This window comes from Oncorhynchus mykiss, chromosome 8 (genome assembly GCF_057628025.1).
Source record: "Oncorhynchus mykiss isolate SJ-2025 chromosome 8, ASM5762802v1, whole genome shotgun sequence".
Taxonomy (NCBI): domain Eukaryota; kingdom Metazoa; phylum Chordata; class Actinopteri; order Salmoniformes; family Salmonidae; genus Oncorhynchus; species Oncorhynchus mykiss.
Genome location: NC_143029.1, coordinates 62,131,151 through 62,150,653, shown reverse-complemented (window position 1 = coordinate 62,150,653; position 19,503 = coordinate 62,131,151). Strand labels below are relative to the sequence as shown.

The 19,503-nt window shown below is 45.5% G+C and overlaps 1 protein-coding gene across 50 annotated transcripts in view; it reads right to left on the bottom strand.

Moving 5' to 3' along the window:
- The window catches only part of dip2cb (DIP2 acetate--CoA ligase C (putative) b), a 245,213-nt gene that overhangs the window by 95,155 nt on the left and 130,555 nt on the right, over positions 1–19,503 (bottom strand). For 23 of the 50 annotated variants that reach the window (XM_090182162.1, XM_090182176.1, XM_090182168.1 and 20 more), the window contains exon 2: positions 7,002–7,079. In XM_090182162.1, the coding sequence (XP_090038288.1) occupies positions 7,002–7,079 (78 nt within the window). Of the gene's footprint in view, positions 1–7,001; positions 7,080–10,762; positions 11,379–16,164; positions 16,477–19,503 lie in introns of those variants that run through there. The other 27 variants (XM_090182195.1, XM_090182201.1, XM_090182204.1 and 24 more) reach the window with 7 other exon arrangements.

Sequence of the window (19,503 nt, the reverse complement as noted above, 5' to 3'; positions counted from 1 at the left end):
CCGGGTATGGTTCCCAATGCCTTTTTTTCCACCTTAGTTTGTGGGATCTTGTTTTTGTACTGTTGCTTTCCAGCCCAACAGAACTGTGCGTTTCGTTTTGTATTTGTTTTTTTCTCAGTGTCATCAATAAAAGAAAGATGTACGCCTACCACGCTGCACCTTGGTCTCCTCCTTCCAACGACGAGCTTTACATATCTACATAGCCGTAAAGAGGCCCATTATCAGCAACCATCACTCCTGTGTTCCAATGTCACGTTGTGTTAGCTAATCCAAGTTCATAATTTTAAAAGGCTAATTGACCATTAGAAAACCCTTTTGCAATTATGTCAGCACAGCTGAAAACTGTTGTTCTGAGCAATAAAACTGGCCTTCTTTAGACTAGTGTCACACCCTGATCCGTTTCACCTGTATTTGTGATTGTCTCCACCCACCTCCAGGTGTCACCCATTTTCTCCATTAGTCCCTGGGTATTTATTCCAGTGTTCCCTGTTTGTCTGTTGCCAGTTCGTTTTTCCGTGCTCCTGCTTTTTCTTCTCTCTTTTGCTAGTCCTCCCGGTTTTGACCCTTGACTCTGAACCCGCCTGTCTGACCTCGAGCCTGCCTGCCACTCTGTACCTCCTGGACTCTGACCTTGTTTATGATCTTTTGCCTGTCCACAACCATTCTCTTGCCTGCTCTTTGGATTATAATAACTAATCAGAGACTCGAACCATCTGCATCTGGATCTCACCCTGAGCCCTTATAGTACAAACTGGCCATGACAGACCCAGCAGACTTGGACCAGCTCCGCCACGCTGTCTCCCTGCAGGGAGCCACCATTGGGAGGCATGAGGAGCTATTACTGGACCTTTTGGAAGGGCTTCGTTCCCTGACGGAACGCCACGACCAAGGGCTCAAGGCTATTATGGAGCGAATCAGTGAGTTAGCTCATAGGCAAGCCTGCCACCTCTGAGACCACCCAGTAACCTTTTACTATTAGTGGTGGGTTTGTACAGCCTACACCGGCTACCCAAGAACCGCACTTACCACCGGAGCGATAATCTGGGGATTCTTCCAGGGTTCTTTCTTTCTCAGTGCTCCCACATTTGAGCTGCAGCCAACTTCTGACCGGTCAAAGATGGCGTATATTATTACGCTAATGTCAGGAAGGGCGCTCTCCTGGGCTATGGCAATTTGGGAGCAACAATCCGCTCTTTGTTGTGATCTGGAGGTCTTCATGGCAGAGGTGAGGAAGGTTTTCGATTCTCCATTATCCGGGAGAGAATCGGCCTGAACTACTTGAATTAGGCCAAGACTCCCATAGTGTGGCAGACTACACTGTAGTCCTTTGCATGTTGGCCACTGAGAGTGCCTGGAATCCAGAGTTCTTATTCAATTCTTTCCTTCACGAATTATCAGAGGTGATAAAAGATGAGCTAGCTACTCAGGAGTTACCGGGGGACCTCGACTCTCTCATTGCCCTCACCATTAGGATTGATGGAAGTCTACGGGAATACAGGAGGGAGAGGAGGTCTGGCCTATTTCACACTCGCGCATCCGCTGCAGCTCGCTCACCTCCGAAGGAATCCGGAAGTCCCCAAAGGCTTTTTCCCCCAAGGGGATCCGAGGCCACCCGAGCTCCCTCGAGAATCATTGACGACGGGTGAGTCGGATACACCGGAAACTATGCAACTGGAAAGAGCTAGAGTATCGCCTAGGGAACGTTCATGCAGGCTACACTGGTGAGCCTGACTGGGAACCGTTTGCTGTGGGTAGACCAGTCTAAGTCTCTCCGGGTGCTCATTGACTCTGGGGCAGATGCGTTTCATGGATGCTACCCTGGTATCAGAACGAAGTATCCCTACTCAACTCATCTCTGTTCCTATGGATGCCAGGGCACTGGACAGCCACTCCATTGGAAGAGTCACGCACAGCACAGTCCATTAATATGCGGGTATCTGGAAACCACAGTGAGTCAATACAGCTTCTCCTCTGAGTCTCTCCACATCTCTATTTTCTTGGCTCCAAGAAGCACAACCCCGATATTGACTGGACCACGGATTCAGAGCCCATTCTGCCATTCATATTGCCTGAAGGCGGCCCCGGAACGTCTGCCTCCAGAGTTGAGTACGGCCTCGGATCTCTCTGCTGTTCCTGCAGAATACGATGACCTGGAGGTTTTCAGCAAGGCTTGTGCTACCTCCCATTGTCCATCGTCCTATTGACCTCCTCCCGGCCACCACGCCGCCTCAAGGCTGGCTATATACCCTGTCTGGTCCTGAGACCAAGGCCATAGAGGAGTACAGAGGACTCTCTGGCTGTTGGGAGCATTTGTTATTCTGCCTCTCCTGCTGGCGCAGGATTCTTTGTGGGGAAGAATGACAAGAGCCTGTGTCCATACATTGATTACCGGGGCCTCAATGACATTATGATCAAAAATCGGTACCCTCTACCACCCCTCTCATCGGCTTTCGAACCTCTCCAGGGGGCTACCATCTTTTCCAAACTGGACCTTCGGAATGCCTACCACCTTGTGCGGATATGAAGGAGACGAGTGGAAGACGGCTTTCAACATTGTCAGTGGACACTGGGTACCTGGTCATGCTGTTTGGACTCAACGCCTGGTCAATGATGTGCTCTGGGACATGTTGAATCGTTTTGTTTTTGTCTACTTTGACGACATCCTGGTTCTCTCTCGTTCTGCCCAGGAACAGATGGCTTCGGTTGTTTAGGGTATTGAGGCTCTGGTCCGCAAGACACAATGTTCCCAGCCGGACCCTGGCTAACAGGATACTCGTTCCTGATTCGGCCCGGCCTCAGGTCCTGGAATGGGCTCACTCTTCCAGGCTTACCTGTCATCCCGGGGCTCTTCGTACCCTGGCTTTCCTCCGACAATGCTTCTGGCGGCCCACCATGGCTGCTGATGTCTCAAAGCAAGACTCCGGAATGCTCCGTCTGGCCTCCTTCAACCGCTCCCTGTCCCTCATCACCCTTCGTCCCATATTTCCCTGGATTTTGTCACTGGGCTTCCCCCGTCAGATGGTAACACCACTAATCTGACGGTGGAAGGGAGGTTTTCCAAAACCACCCACCCAAGTTACCTTCAGCCAAGGAGACGGACCAGCTCATGGTGCAGCACGTCTTCCGAATCCATATGGACTCCCGGTTGACATGGTCTCGGATCGGGGTCTTCAGTTCCCATCCCGATTCTGGAAGGCGTTCTGCATCCTTATTGGGTTGCCGGGCTGTCGGTCCTCAGATTTTCATCCCCAATCAAAATGGTCAGTCGGAGAGAGCCAATCAAGACATGGAGAAGACACTTCGGTGTCGCGTTGCTAGTAAACCTACCACTTGGAGCCAGCAACTGGCCTGGGTAGAATATGCTCGGAACACTCTTCCCTACTCGGCTACTGGACTCTCTCTCTTCGAACGCTCCATGGGGTATCAGCCTCCACTCTTCTCAGAGCAAGAAGTTGCGGTAAACATGCCCAGATGTTCGTCCCCCACTGTCGGTGTACCTGGAAAAGAGCTCAGGGCGGCTCTTCTCAAGACCACCTCCAGGTATCGTCCACAACCGGTCCACCACCGGGCTCCCCGCTAGCGGGTCAGGCACAGGGAATGATTGTCCTCACGTGACCTGCCCCTCCCGGTGGAAATCCACAAACTTTAGTTAGTCCCACTGCTGTTACCACGTACCCTCCGTGTTCACCCTACTTTTCTTGTTTCCAAGATTAAGCCCTTGTTTCACAGTCCTTTGTCTTCTGTTTCTAGGCCCATACCTCCCCGTGTCGTCGACGGTCAGCCAGCGTACACGGTGAGACACCTCCTGAGGGTTCGACCACGGGGCAGGGGTTTCCAGTACCTGCTTGACAGGGAGGGTTGGGCCTCTCCCAGAGGAGAGGTGCTGGGTTCCCACTAAAGACATCCTGGACCCGTCCCTCATCACCGCTGGCACCCATAGGGGGGGGTTACTGTCACACCCTGATCTGTTTCACCTGTCTTTGTCTCCACCCACCTCCAGGTGTCACCGGTTTTCCCCGTTTGAACAAATACCCAGGGACTGTCTGTTGCCAGGTCGTCTTGTCAACCAGCGTGTTTTTCTGTGCTCCTGCTTTTTCTTATCTCTTTTGCTTGTCCTCCTGATTTTGACCCTTGCCTGCCTTGACCCTGAACCCACCTGCCTGACCATGCTGCCACTCTGTACCTCCTGGACTATGACCTTGTTTATGATCTTTCGCCAGTCCACAACCATTCACTAAGTCTGCCCCTTGAATTATAATAAATATCAGAAACTCAAACCATCTGCCACCCGTGTCTGCATCTGGGTCTTGCCCTGTGCCCTTATAATTAGTTGAGTATCTGGAGCATCAGCATTTCTTCTGAGAAATTAAGGCTATTCCATGCGAGAAATTGCCAAGAAACTGAAGAACTAGTACAACGCTGTGTACTACTCCCTTCACAGAACAGCGCAAACTAACCAGAATAGAAAGAGTGGGAGGCCCCGGTGCACAACTGAACAATAGGACAAGTACATTAGTGTCTAGATTGAGAAACAGACACCTCACAAGTCCTTAACTGGCAGCTTCATTAAATAGTACCCGCAAAACACCAGTCAACATCAACAGTGAAGCGGCGACTCTGGGAGGCTGGCCTTCTAGGCAGAGTTCCTCTGTCCAGTGTCTGTTCTTTAGCCCATCTTAATCTTATTTTTATTGGCCAGTCTGAGATATGGCTTATTCTTTGCAACTCTGCCTAGAAAGCCAGCATCCCTGAGTCGCCTCTTCACTGACATTGAGACTGGTGTTTTGCGGGTACTACAACACTGTTGTATCACAGAGAATAACAAGGGGCTTTCTCATATCTGAAGGCTCCTTGGCACTGTAGACACCATATGGCATGATATTAAATTACACACATACCTTATCTAGGATGTCTGCTGCCATATCTGCTTATGGTTCATGCCAAGTGGCCTAGATTTGCCTGGATTCAGTGCATCCCATGTTAAAATATGTATTTGAGACAAATTGGTCAGCCTCTCCCGCCATGATTGGGTGCGTCACTGAAATGGCACCATATTCCCACAAGGCTCTGGTCAAAAGTAGTGCACTATGTAGGGAATAGAGTGCCATTTAGGACAAATACCTATTAGTGGGTCTGTATGTCTGCCAACAGTAGCAGCTGCCCATACTGTCGTATGAAGAACAACTTTTTTTTTGTAACAGTATTTATTGGAATTTCACCATTTTCACCCATATTAAGAGATACAACAACAGAGACGCACTCACTTACACATTATATACACACACACACACGTACACCATTTTCCTCTTCCCGCTCGGTGCTTCTCTCACCCCATCCCCATCATTGTGTCTCTCAATACATACATTTTAAACAAACTTACAAACAGAAATTAAACAAAAAGGGTCAGTTTAAACCAAGAAGTTAGGTTCCACACATAGAACGTACATTCTGAAATGCATAGATCCCCGCCATTCTAAGATCCTTGCAGCATAATAGCTGATAGGTTCTAGGTAATTTAGATAAGGTTCCCATACTTTGTAGAACTGGTCTGTTTTAGAATGCAATGTACATGTGAGATATTCCAGAGGCACCCATTCAAATAGTATCTTATGCCAATCTTTAAAAGAACCTTATCACTAATCCACTGTAAAAGGATGTTTTTCCTCGCTGCGAAGGTAAGGATGTTGTAATGCCTCCTTTTACCCACAGAAGTAACATGCCTACTAGGGAGACCTAAAAGTAAAGAAACTGGGTCCAATTCTAGATCAACCCCTAGGATCTTTTCAATTTCTTGCAGAACACCAGAATCTTTGTATTTTGGTACATGACCATAAACAATGTGTTAAGGTGCCTGTATCAGTATAAGAACAACCTTTTAAATAAATGTTTCCTGTGTGTTTACACTAACCTCCGAGCGAGGATGCTTTTCCTGGCAGGCTTCCCGTCTCCATTCTGTGGGTGCCATTTGGGACACACTGGGTGAGGGCTCCCAACCCCATTCATTTACTTTTAAACCTCTGCAGAACCCTGCTGACACCCTCCTAGGCCTACTACCATGTTCTCTCTCACACACACACACAGTAAAGGAATACTGTACTGCTTTTATAGCGCTAGTCAGGGAATTTGAAAAAAAAGAAATTCGGATTGCCTCCAATGGCATTTAGTAAATGTTTCATTAGTCAATGTCTTGGTAGAACAGGGGTGTCAAACATGTGTCCTGGGGCCTTCGGTGACAAGCCGTCTGATGGAATGCTGCGCAGACTGGAACCGTTTGTAGTGTACTATATAGGGAATAAGGTACCATTTTGGACACAGATCCTCACTTTCACTTGAAAATATTAGATTTTGGGGAAACAACCATTCACACAGCAAATGCAGTGGAGGCCATTGTTATACAGTCCTCTGTGAGCACAAAAGAGCTTTGTCATTGGTGTCTTCTGGGTCAACAATGAACATTCCTTCTGACCGGATTTATTTTCCAAAATGGCCACTTAGATATCAGAACTTTAATACCCCTGTTGTAGAAAATGACAGAGGGTTATAGCTAACCGCAACTGCAACCCACACATTCATACAGTAACATGTTGCCTAATTTTGTGCTAACGAGATGAAACGTAAAAATGAATGAATAATACCAATTGAAAAGTGAGTGACTGTCAAATCTAGTGGTTCCTGTCGTTCTATAGCTTTCAAGACCTAATAGTGAGAACATTATTAGCTAGACTGGGTCTGTGAGATTATATTAGTTTGGTCTACATAACCAAGTTATGCCATTGTATATATAGACTAGTAATAATGAACCAGTCATTTACCCCACTAGTCTTGAACCTATATACACCCAGTGACTTGGGAGGGCAGAGACTCTGAGATGACTATTGTGTTAGACAACAAGCGTTGGGTTTGAGGTATACAGTCTAAAACAAAGACCTCTACTCCAGAATCCATATCACTATTTCCAGATTAGTGGAGACAGACATTGTTTTGATTGGAGGGGTATTTACCTTTACCTGGTGCCTGAGGGAGGAAGGCCCCAATTAATTTGGACCTCTTCTTTTCATAGCCTTTCTGTGTGATGTCACCTGCCAAAGGAGAGGAAAACTACCGTTAGTGAAACGGAAGGATATAGAATAATAGAATCTTAGGCCTATTCAGAGATCTGCATGCTGCTACAGTATCACTGATACCAGACCACACTATCCATGGCATCAGCAGACGACAGTATACAACAGGTTAAACTGTTTGGTTAGTCGCTGCTACGCTTTGTCCTTTTCTATGCTGAAGATGGGTGTTTGGCGCTAGGTTGGACAAACAGGAAGTGGCAGAGAGAAGGGAGGAACAAGGAAGGAGAGAAGTATGGATTGGGTAGTAGCCTAGCTGGAGTAGATGATTGCAGTGACTGTAGTAAGTGTCCGTGATAAATACGACAGAGTCCCAGCTGCCAGTGTGTATTACTCACCAAGGCCTGGTGCCCTCACAGGTAATAAGGAGAGGCTGGGGGAAAGAGGAAGGGGAGAGGGCTCGGACACTAGTCACAAGATCTGGCTCCTCTAACCACGGACATATTAGCTGTCTGTAGCTCTCAGAGCAGGGGAAGCAGATGTGACTATGGGTGTGACTGTGTGTGTGTTGGCAGGCAAATCCACTTTGATTGAACTCAATGACCGGCCAGAGTGGATAAGGAATGAGCAGCAACAGGCTGGCAGTGAGATGAGGAAGGCAAGCTGGTCATTTAGCTCATCAACCAACCACAGTAGTGCATTGATGACACTGATGGACACAACATTCATGACAGTATGTGGCTGAACAAGACAGACATTCTAACATTTCAGGCATTGAAGATGCAGAGCATACAATTTCAACTGGAAGGCTTACATTAAGGTGTATAAAGGCAACTTTCAACTCATAGTAAAAGCAGTACTGTACATTAAAGCGCAGTAATACCCAGGTATGTTCAAGAAAACAGCAATACATAAAAATAACAGAACTGTCAATAACTCAATAATACACTGCATGGACAAAAGTATGTGCTTGTCGAACATCTCATTCCAAAATCATGGGCCTTAATAGGGAGTTGGTCCTCCCTTTGTTGCTATAACAGCCTCCACTCTTCTGAGAAGGCTTTCCACTAGATGTTGGAACATTGATGTGGGGACTTGCTTCCGTTCAGCCACAAGAGTATTAGTGAGGTCGGGCACTGATGTTGGGCGATTAGGCCTGGCTCGCAATGGGCGTTCCAATTCATCCGAAAAAAAAGTGTTCGATGGGGTTGAAGTCAGGGCTCTGTGCAGGCCAGTCAAGTTCTTCCACACCAATCGACAAACCATTTCTGTATGGACCTCCCTTTGTGCACGAGGGCAATGTCATGCTGAAACAGGAAAGGGCCTTCCCCAAACTATTGCCACAAAGCTGGAAGCACATAATGCCATTGTATGCTGTAGCATTAAGATTTCCCTTCACTGAAACTAAGGGGCCAAGCACGAACCATGAAAAACAGCCCAAGACCAATATTCCTCCTCCACCAAAATTTACAGTTGACACTATGCATTCAGGCATGTAGCGTTCTCCTGGCATCCACCAAATGCAGATTCATCTGTCGGACTACCAGATGGTGAAGCGTGATTCAGCACTCTAGAAAACGCGTTTCCACTGCTCAAAAGGCCAATGGCGGCAAGCTTTACACTACTCCAGCCGACACTTGGCATTGCACATGGTGATCTTATGCTTGTGTGCGGCTGCTTGGCCAAGGAAACCCATTTCATAAATCTCCCAATGAACAATGTGGCTGAAATAGCCGAATCCACTAATTTGAAAGGGTGTCCACATACTTTTTGCCATGTAGTGTTGATCAGGCTTTTGGAATCCCTTAAATGTGCATCATATATTCTATATTTCGAAACACAGAGGGCAGAGGGGGTTAAGGCCGATGGCGGAGGGAGTCAGCGATGTGAGGAAGCAGAGGGGGAGGCAGGGCACATGGTACTAATTAGCATCTCCAGTAGGAGAGCTCCCACCCCAGTGAGACTGTGGATGCAGCAGCGCAGCAGGGACTGGTAAACATATGAATATTTAACCAAACTACCATAGTCTCTATACCAGCCCAGTCTGGTTGAACAGAAGGCTGTCTGGAAGGAGGCCTGACCTTGTCTCAGGCATACAGAGCGGATGGACACACACGTGAAGTCTGCACCAATGCGTGGCACGCTAAAAATACCATGACTGAATAACTTACCCTGCAAAACATAGGTTACAGCACGACCCACTGTGAAGCTTTACACACACACCAAGCATCTTCTTGGCACGATGCACTGATGTTCAGGGAAACGATCCAAGCCAAACTGAAATTAATTTGCGAGTCAACTTCTCTAGCTCTGGATTAGAGATTTCCTGATGAGCTCGTGCTGCTTCAAGCAGTAACCCAGGAGAACAGACAGACACAGAAAGAGACAGACGAGAGAGAGAGAGAGACAGACAGAGCGGAGATGGCGCTGGCGTCTATCTGACTGTATGGTATGCAACCTGTTTGATGGCTTTAGCACATTTACCCAGCCTGCTTTGGGGCGAAGTTCTGTTTAAGACCCAGTGAGAGAGCGCATCCTCGAACTGCCTCTCTAATGGCACACTAGTCCCTTTGTAGTGCACTACATTTGACCAGGGCCCATAGGGTATAGAGTGCCATTTGGGCAACCGCCTCAGTCGTGTCCTCCAGAGCAGGAGAGGAGACCGCAGGAGACAACGAACGACGAGGCTCTTTAAAAATATTGAGGGTGACTCATCATGACTTCCCTCCCACGGTGCTGCTGCTACAGCTGTTTATGAGAACCCATCTGGAGACAGAAACAAGCGCTAGGTTTCCACAGACGGGGCTGACAGCAGCCACTCTTAACTTAGACCTGGCCCGAGCCACTGATCACAAGCCACTGAGAACCACATAATAAAGAGGTCCCTTGTTGACTGAAAGGCGACAATGCCACATAGATGGTGACTTGACAGAGTTGAACACACACACACACACCACACAAAGCCATCCCCTGTCCCTTGTCCATAGAAAGTCTGAATGTTGACAGAAAGACAATGCCATAGATGGTGACTTATAGGTAAGTGTCCCAAATTGCACCCTATTTCCTATATAGGGTTCTGCCAGAAGTAGGGCACTATAAAGGGAATATGATGCCTTTTGGAATGCTCCATTACAGTTAAAGACATGTGAAGAGCTTTGAGCACTCTGATGAGTCAATACATTAAGAAGGAATACCAGAGGCAACCCGAGAATTACTGTATAAACCCTTTATGCAGATGGTTTTAATCACGTCTTACTTCTGGAAAGAACACTTGTGGAAATAATTAGCACCAAGTTGAAGTGCAACGGAGCTTAACACTAAAATATGCATGCAGACCTCTACACTATTTTCTGTATAGTACAGTGATTTATGCCTGATGCTTTCTATATCTACTCGGTAAGCTGCGTCGTGCTATGAATCATTTAAGATACATACTGTACTAGACTCCATCCATCCAATGCTCAGTCCTTCTATTTCCTTTCAGAGACTCCTTCCCTTTCAGAATCTCCTTTGGTTTCTAAAATACTGGGCACCAAAGAGGCCATACAAGAGCCCGAGCATATACAGTCCAAGTAGGCTAGCATCCTCACAGTCAATTGCAGGGTGTAGCCCAGTAGCCACCATACTCACAGTGCTAGTTTTGGCACCAACACATGAAACGATTACTGCACAGGAAAATGGTGAGTTGGACAAAGAAGTCCTACCTGCTTTTTAGTGCTGACAAAGGTTGTAACCCATACCGCTAGACAGACACACCCATTATCACTCTGCTTTCCTCGCCCAGGTTCTCAACATTTAAGCTCCGTTTTCCTTTTCATAGATTGTCCCCAGGAACTCAGTTGTCTGTGCTGCTGGAGGCTTTGTGCCAGCATGTGAAAGACAAAGGCGAACCACACAACAGTGTAGAAAACAATAAGAGTCTTTGACCATAGAATAGGAAGGGAAAGGAGGAGGAGATGAGGTAGTTTGACAGGAGGAGGAGGAGGAGGAGATGAGGAGGAGCAGCCGGAGGAGGAGGAGTAGAAATGGGAGGAATGGCATGCTCGATCCTAGTCCTCTCCCAGGAATGTTTACGAAATGCTACCATAGCTGCCCAGGGTCGTCTGAAAGTAAAGACTGGACTGACATGACGGGTGAAACTCACTCACTCGCCTTCACCCAGCCCCCCCCCCCCCCCCGAGAATTTTCCTCCCTCCCTCTCCCTTCCTCCGCATCACAATGTTTATCTCTGCTGGATGTAATGGGGGAAACAATCAAATCAGCACCGTTTCCTTTTTAGGCGATGCCTGCTGCCTGAGCCTCACTAGCAGCCCCTTCCCTGTTGCTCCCCGGCCAACCCAGGCTTATATGGTCATCACAGCCAGGGCCCACTTTACAGACAGGCTAGAGACAGGCTACTGTACACTACATACTGCAGGCGGACAGTACAGATGCTTACTGTACAATAAACCAGGCCCCTCATGTCCCCCCCAAACGGCACCCTATTCCCTATACAGTGCACTACTTTTGACCATAGCCCTTTGGGCCTCAGTCAAAGAAAGTAGTCCACGATACAGGGAATAAGGAGCCATTTGGGGCACAGATCCAGTGTGGATCTTTAAGGTTCATGTCCCAAGGCTAAGCTATCAACGAAAAAGAAAAGTGCTGAGATCTTACTGGTCAGTGGATACCAAATCTGTCTAACTCATCATAGTTAGTGAATGGGAACTCAGGAGGCACTTACACACAGACTCAAAGCCTTGAGCATCTAAGGTTTCTCTGTAAATCAGAACAGCAATCTACAAAGGCGAGAGGACTGTCTTCAGATAAGAGGTGCAGGTACAGCTGGAGTTCAAATGAAAGTATTTTTCACATGCACCGAATACAACAGGGGTACTGTGACACACGTACTTACGAGCCCCTAACAATGCAGTGTTTTAAAAACTACCAAAAATGTGCAAAATGAACTAAAGGAAAAATAGTAACAAAACTAGGCTAACTACAATGGGTACCGGTACCTAGTTAATGAGCAGGGGTACAGGTTAGTTGAGATAAGTGAGGTAATACTCATTTTTCAACCACTTCACAAATTTCTTGTTAACAAACTATAGCTTTGGCAAGTTGGTTAGGTCATCTACTTTGTGCATGACACAAGTAATGTTTCCAACAATTGTTTACAGACAGATTATTTCACCAGTATCACAATTCCAGGCGGTCAGAGGTTTACATACACTAAATTGACTGTGCCTTTAAACAACTTTGAAAATTCCAGAAAATGATGTCATGGCATTAGAAGCTTCTGATAGGCTAATTGACATCATTTGAGTCAATTGGAGTTCTATCTGTGGATGGATTTCAAGGCCTACCTTCAATCTCTGTGCCTCTTTGCTTGACATCATGGGAAAATCAAAAGAAATCTGAGCCAAGACCTCTCTGAGCCAAGACCTCAGAAAAATAAATGCAGACCTCCACAAGTCTGGTTCATCCTTAGGAGCAATTTCCAAATGCCTGAAGGTACCACATTCATCTGTACAAACAATAGTACACAAGTATAAACACCATGGGACCACGCAGCCGTCATACCGCTCAGGAAGGAGACGCGTTCTGTCTCCTAGAGATGAACGTACTTTGGTGCAAAAAGTGCAAATCAATCCCAGAACAACAGCAAAGGACCTTGTGAAGATGCTGGAGGAAACAGGTGCAAAAATATCTAATGCCACAGTAAAACGAGTCCTTATCGACATAACCTGAAAGGGTGCTTAGCAAGGAATAAGCCACTGCTCCAAAACCGCCATAAAAAAGCCAGACTATGGTTTGCAATTGCACATGGGGACAAAGATCATACTTTTTGGAGAAATGTCCTCTGGTCTGATAAATTATGCAGATATATTAAAGAAACATCAAGACTTCAGTCAGGAAATTAAAGCATGGTATCAAATGGGTCTTCCAAATGGACATTGACCCCAAGCACACTTCCAAAGCAAAATGGCTTAACCTGTTGAGTGTAGGGGGCAGTATTTTGATGTTTGGATGAAAACGTACCCAAATGAAACTGCCTATTTCTCAGGCCCAGAAACTAGAATATGCATATTATTGTCAGATTAGGATAGAAAGCACTAAAGTTTCCAAAACTGTCAATATTGTCTGTGAATATAACAGAACAGATATTGCAGGCAAAAACCTGAGGAAAATCCAAAGAGGAAGTGCCTATTTTGAAAGCTCCCTGTTCCATTGCATACCTTCCCTCCATTTAAAGGGATATCAACCAGATTCCTTTCCCTATGGCTTCCACTTGGTCTGAACAGTCTTTAGACAGTTTCAGCCTTTTATTCTGAAAAATGAGCGAGAAAGATCATATCGCGTCAGTGGATGGCTGGGTGCCAGCAGAGTTTTGCATGCGTGAGCAGCTTGGAGCAGACATTTTCTCTCTCAAATTGAAAAAGCTACGGTCCGGTTGAAATATTATCGATTATTTATTGTAAAAACAACCTGAGGATTGATTATAAAAAAAAACGTTTGACATGTTTCTACGAACGTTACGGATACCATTTGGAATTTGTCTGCCCCGTCGTGACCGCTCGAGCCTGTGGATTTCTGAACATACCTCCATTTGGTTGGCGTGTTATTTTGGATATAAAACATCTTTATGGAACAAAAGGAACATTTATTGTGTAACTGGGAGTCTCGTGAGTGCAAACAACCGAAGATCAAAGGTAAGCGATTCATTTTATTGCTTTTCTGACTTTCGTAACCAATCTACTTTGCTGCTAGCTGTTGAATGTTTTGTCTGCTGAGAGAGATGTCCTTAGCAAACCAAGCGTTTATGTTTCGCCGAAATGCTTTTTTGAAATCTGACACGTCAGGTGGATTAACAACAAGCTAAGCTGTGTTTTGCTATATTGCACTTGTGATTTCATGAAAATGAAATATTTTTAGTAATTTAATTTGAATTTGGCGCTCTGCAATTCAGCTACAAACCTGACTCCGTTACACCAGCTCTGTCAGGAGGAATGAGCCAAAATTCAACCAACTTATTGTAGGAAGCTTGTGGAAGGCTACCTGAGTGTATGTAAACTTCTGACCCACTGGGAATGTGATGAAAGAAATAAAGGCTGAAATAATTCTCTGCTATTATTCTGACATTTCACATTCCTAAAATAAAGTGATGATCATAACTGACCTAAGCCTGGGAATTTTTACTAGGATTAAATGTCAGGAAATGTGAAACAGAGTTTAAATGTATTTGGCTAAGGTGTGTGTAAACTGACTTCAACTGTATACAGTACCAGTGTCACGGTCGTCATATGGAGGAGACCAAGGTGCAGCGTGATGAATACATAACTCTTTAATAAAACACTGAACAAACTATACAAAACAAACAGTGAAGCTAATATGGATAGTGCAGACAGGCAGCTAAACAGAATAACAACCGACAAACTATCCAAGGAATATGGCTACCTAAATATGGTCCCCAATCAGAGACAACGATAAACAGCTGCCTCTGATTGAGAACCAATCTAGGCAACCATAGACATAAAAACACCTAGACTAGAAAACCTCAAACATACAAAAACCCATAGACAATACAAAAACCACCCTTGTCACACCCTGACCTAACCAAATAATAAAGAAAACAAAGATAACTAAGGTCAGGGCGTGACAACCAGTCAAAAGTTGACACCTACTCATTCAAGGGTTTAACCCACATACATAACACATATGGAATCATGTAGTAACAAAGTGTTAAACAAATCTAAATATATTTTAGATTCTTCAAAATAGCCACCCTTTGCCTTGGACAGATTTGCAAACTCTTGGCATTCTCAACCAACTTCACCTGGAATTATTTTCCAACCGTCTTGAAGGTGTTCCCACATATGCTAAGCATTTGTTCGCTGCTTTTCCATCACTGCGGTCCAACTCATCCCAAACCATCTCAATTGGGTTGAGGTTAGGTGGCTCAAATGCATTAAGGAAAGAAATTCCACAAATTACCTTTTAACAAGGCACACCTGTTAATTGAAATGCATTCCAGGTGACTACCTCATGAAGCTGGTTGAGAGAATGCCAAGAGTGTGTAAAGCTGTCAAGGCAAAGGGTGGCTACTTTGAAGAATCTCAAATATAAGATATTTTGATTTGTTTTTACACTCTTGGTTACTACATGCTTCCATATGTATTATGTCATAGTTTTGATATCTTCACTATTATTCTACAATGTGTAAATTAGTCAAAGTAAAGAACCCCTTGAATGAGTATGTGTGTCCAAACTTTTGCCTGGTACTGTATGTATATCATGTACTGCTCTAGGGATATAATTATTTTTTGGATAACCTTATTTACTATTATGTAGTATTCACTCTTTACTCTATGCACACTGCAAAGACTACTGCAGAGAACACCGGAAGAAGAACTATCACAGTGACTTATTGTAACATTTGTTCATGTATCAATAAATCTCATAAGGGATGAGTTGCCAACTGGCGATTTGACACAAACAAATGTTCATTCATTAATTTCCTTCATTTTATGTAGGGGTAAAGTGACTAGGCATAGATAAAGGAGACTGGCAGCAGCGCATGTGAAGAGTGTGAAGGAATGTGTGTGTGTGTTGGAGTGTCAGTGTAGTATGTGCGAGTGTGTGGTTAGTCCAGTGGGTATACGTCAAGCCTGTGCAAGAGAGTCAAAGCAAAAAATAGGAATAACTAAGATTAAAAGGGAGGGGGGGAGTCAATGCAAATAGCCTGGTTAGCCCCTCACACAGGGAGGGTCTCTCGGCGTAGGTGGCCAGGGCCCCAGAGTCCCATCAAAGACCCTGGTCCACCATGCACACATTCAGACTGTGTATATACCCAAAACACACACACACGTCAAATTCCAGCTATCTAGCTATGAACTAAACAGGGACAAATTCCAGGCTAAGCCATCAACAGGAGAGAAGCCAGTTCAAGAATGCCTGCTATGCTGCAATATTGTGTGAATAAACACATCAAAAGATGCAGAGGACTACAAGTACCATGCTAATGGAGGCGTTAGCGCTCACTGTTATAGAATCAAAAGATGTAAACCGTGTTTCTACAGGCACCTGTTATATATCTGACGATATCTACAATACACATTGTACTCACCCAGCATATCCAGTCCCAAGAAATGGGACACAGGTGTTGTGGTGTAAAAGCTGTTGATATTAGGACAAACTACCTATGTCTCTGTCTACAGAGCACCACAGTGTCCTGTAAAGCAGAGCTGTGCCTCTGTATTCCCTCCTGAAGCACAGAGACAATGGAAAAACTCATCTAGAGCTCAGGCAGGTAATGCAGGAAAACAACCCCCTTATTTGCATTTCACAAACCATGTAGGCATTTCAAAGGAACAAAGGAAAAAGGTAACCGTCTCCTGACATCCTCTGCTGCCTTTGTAACCAGTCACATTACACTCATTCTCTTTTGAGACATTCGATTGGTTGTCAATTAGCTTTCCCATACAAACCACTTTTTCCTGAGGGGCGGTCAATCCAATCAGTGAAGAGTCAGTCTGCACCCCTCCAAAACCTTTCCAGTTGGAACATTCCAACCTGCCTGCCCAAACATGCTATACCGGCGACATCAGCAAAAACAAACAAATTGGCGTTTGTTGGCACCTAGGCACCACGGTGACAGAGATCCTCCAGCTTGCTCCTGGGGAGACCTGGGGAAATGAGGACAGGGAGGGGCACTGCTGGAGCTTTCTGGTGTCTCGGCTCAACAACAACAATAATAAAAAGAACAACAGTAAGGCTGGGACGACAGCAGTATCACAACATTTTTTACATGGCAAAAATTGTCCCTTAAAAATTTGCTGTATGTAAAATATTGTGTGCTATAGCTTGGAACATGAATAAATGTGACTCTGGATGACAACATAACGGGTGAACGTTTTGGTTTTAGCCATAACACTACACGGCTGATTCAAATAATCAAAGCCTGATGATGAGTTGGTTATCTGAATCAGCTATATCGCGCTACGGCAAAAACCAAAACGTGTACCGGGGGGGGGGGGGGGGGGACAGGACAGGGTTTGGGAAACCTTACTAAATTATATGGAACCTTACTATTATTGCCTACTGGAACAGCAGCCTATCTTCTATAATGGTAGAAAGGAGGGCAGCTCTAGATTTCACTGTCTGCTGTCAAACTATAATGATTCATAGCATCCTCTTTAGAAGGCTTTCTGCATCAACAGTTAAGATGGAGGAATTCCTAGCGATGTTGAGCTTGTTAGTACATTGACATACTGTGTTATTTGATATAATAACACTGATTTCCTGACACATTTCCCAGGCTCTAAACAGGGCTGAGACTGCATCCCAAATGGCACCCTGTTCCATTTATAGTGCACTACTTATGACCAGGGTCCAAAGGGAATAGGGTGCCATCTGGGACGTTCCTTGAGTGTAAATGTTTTTTTTTAAAGGACATTGTTGAGATGCAATGGGCTTTGGTAGTGGTAGTGGTGAGAGGGGTGGGGAGGGCTTTGGTAGTGGTGGTATGGGAGGGGAGGGCTTTGGTGGTGGTGGGAGGGGAGGGCTTTGGTGGTGATGGGAGGGGAGGGCTTTGGTAGTGGTGGGAGGGGAGGGCTTTGGTAGTGGTGGTGTTGGGAGGGACCAACATTCAGAGAGTAATTCATTCCATTATTAAAGTCCAGCAAGAGCCAGAGAACACAAGGAGTCCATTTTCAGATCGGACCACACTTCACTAACTACATTTACAATCCAGAGGCCAGGAAAGTCCCATGGGGAAAATAGTAAGATGTCAGCAGACTATATTCCAAGAAATTACGTGAAAGAGGTAAATCCCCCCCCCCCCCCAGATATAAAGATGACATCCGTCACTTAACTGGAGAATATAAAGTAAGAAAAGATACACGTCCTCCATCACTTCACAAGGACAGGTTTCTACTCTAAAGATTCATCAATTTCACATGTTTTGACTAGAAAGTTGACTAGACTATTTCTTTCTAGATCCTTTTTCTTAATTATTATTATTTTTAAATTTTACCCCCTTTTCTCCCCAATTTCGTGGTATCCAATTGTTAGTAATTACTGTCTTGTCTCATCGCTACAACTCCCGTACGGGCTCGGGAGAGACGAAGGTCGAAAGCCATACGTCCTCCGAAACACAACCCAACCGAGCCGCACTGCTTCTTAACACAGCGCGCATCCAACCCGGAAGCCAGCCGCACCAATGTGTCGGAGGAAACACAGTACACCTAGCGACCTGGTCAGCGTGCACTGCGCCCAGCCCGCCACAGGAGTTGCTAGTGTGCGATGAGACAAGGATATCCCTACTGGCCAAACCCTCCCTAACCCGGACGACGTTAGGCCAATTGTGCGTCGCCCCACGAACCTCCCGGTCTTGGCCGGCTGCGACAGAGCCTGGGCGCGAACCCAGAGTCTCTGGTGGCACAGCTAGCGCTGCGATGCAGTGCCTTAGACCACTGTGACACCCGGGAGGCCCTTCTAGATCATTTTCAAGTAATGAATATCTAGTAACAACACAATCAGTTATGGTTAATACACAATGTTATTGTGGCATCATAGTAAAGATTAAAAGCTTATTTTCTGGAGGGAATATGTTCCTGTTTACAATGAGATGAAAACGTTGTGACCACTCAAATAGAGGCACCCTGTTGGTGGCGGTGGCAGTCTCAGTCTGGGGCTGATGGCTCAACCAGAACTCAGCCACAGCAAACTCACAGCAAAATCCGCGGTTTCATCGCTTGTCATTAGTGGTTCTGTTCAGTTCGTCAGTCAGTCAATGCTGCTGTGCTGAGTTCTAAGAAAACAGCTGGAGTCCCCTTAAAGGTTTTCCATCAACATGACAGCTGCCTGTTAATAGACACACCAGACCTCATTATAACCTGCGCCATATTCATTAGGGCACACCATAGCAAAACGTTTTGCAACAGAAAACAAAACTAAGCTTTTCTTATTGGACAAGTCCAGATAGTCCCTCCCTGTTTCATCCATTTTCTCCCCCTAATGAATACTACCCCAGTGAATTAGATCATGTGTGTCTGAAGCTGAAAAGCAGAATGGTCATTGAATATCCTTTATAGTTGATGGAGTAGAGAGTTTAGTAATGTTGAGATTGACAAGCAGGTCAGTGTCCCAAATAAAACCCTATACCCTACATCAGGGGTACTCAACTCTTCCTCTACGAGGTCCGTAGTCTGCAGGTTTTCTGTTCTACCTGATAAATAATTGCACCCATCTGGTGTCCCAGGTCTAAATCAGTCCCTGATTAAAGGGGAACAATGAAAACACGCAGTAGAACTGGCTTCAAGGTCCAGAGTTGAGTTTGAAGGGCCCTACACAGTGCACTACTTTTGACCAGAGCCCAAGTCAAAAGTAGTGCACTATGTAGGGAACAGGGTGCCATTTGGGACGCAACTATAGTGAGGCAGGAGGTCTGGTAAGGTATGTAAGT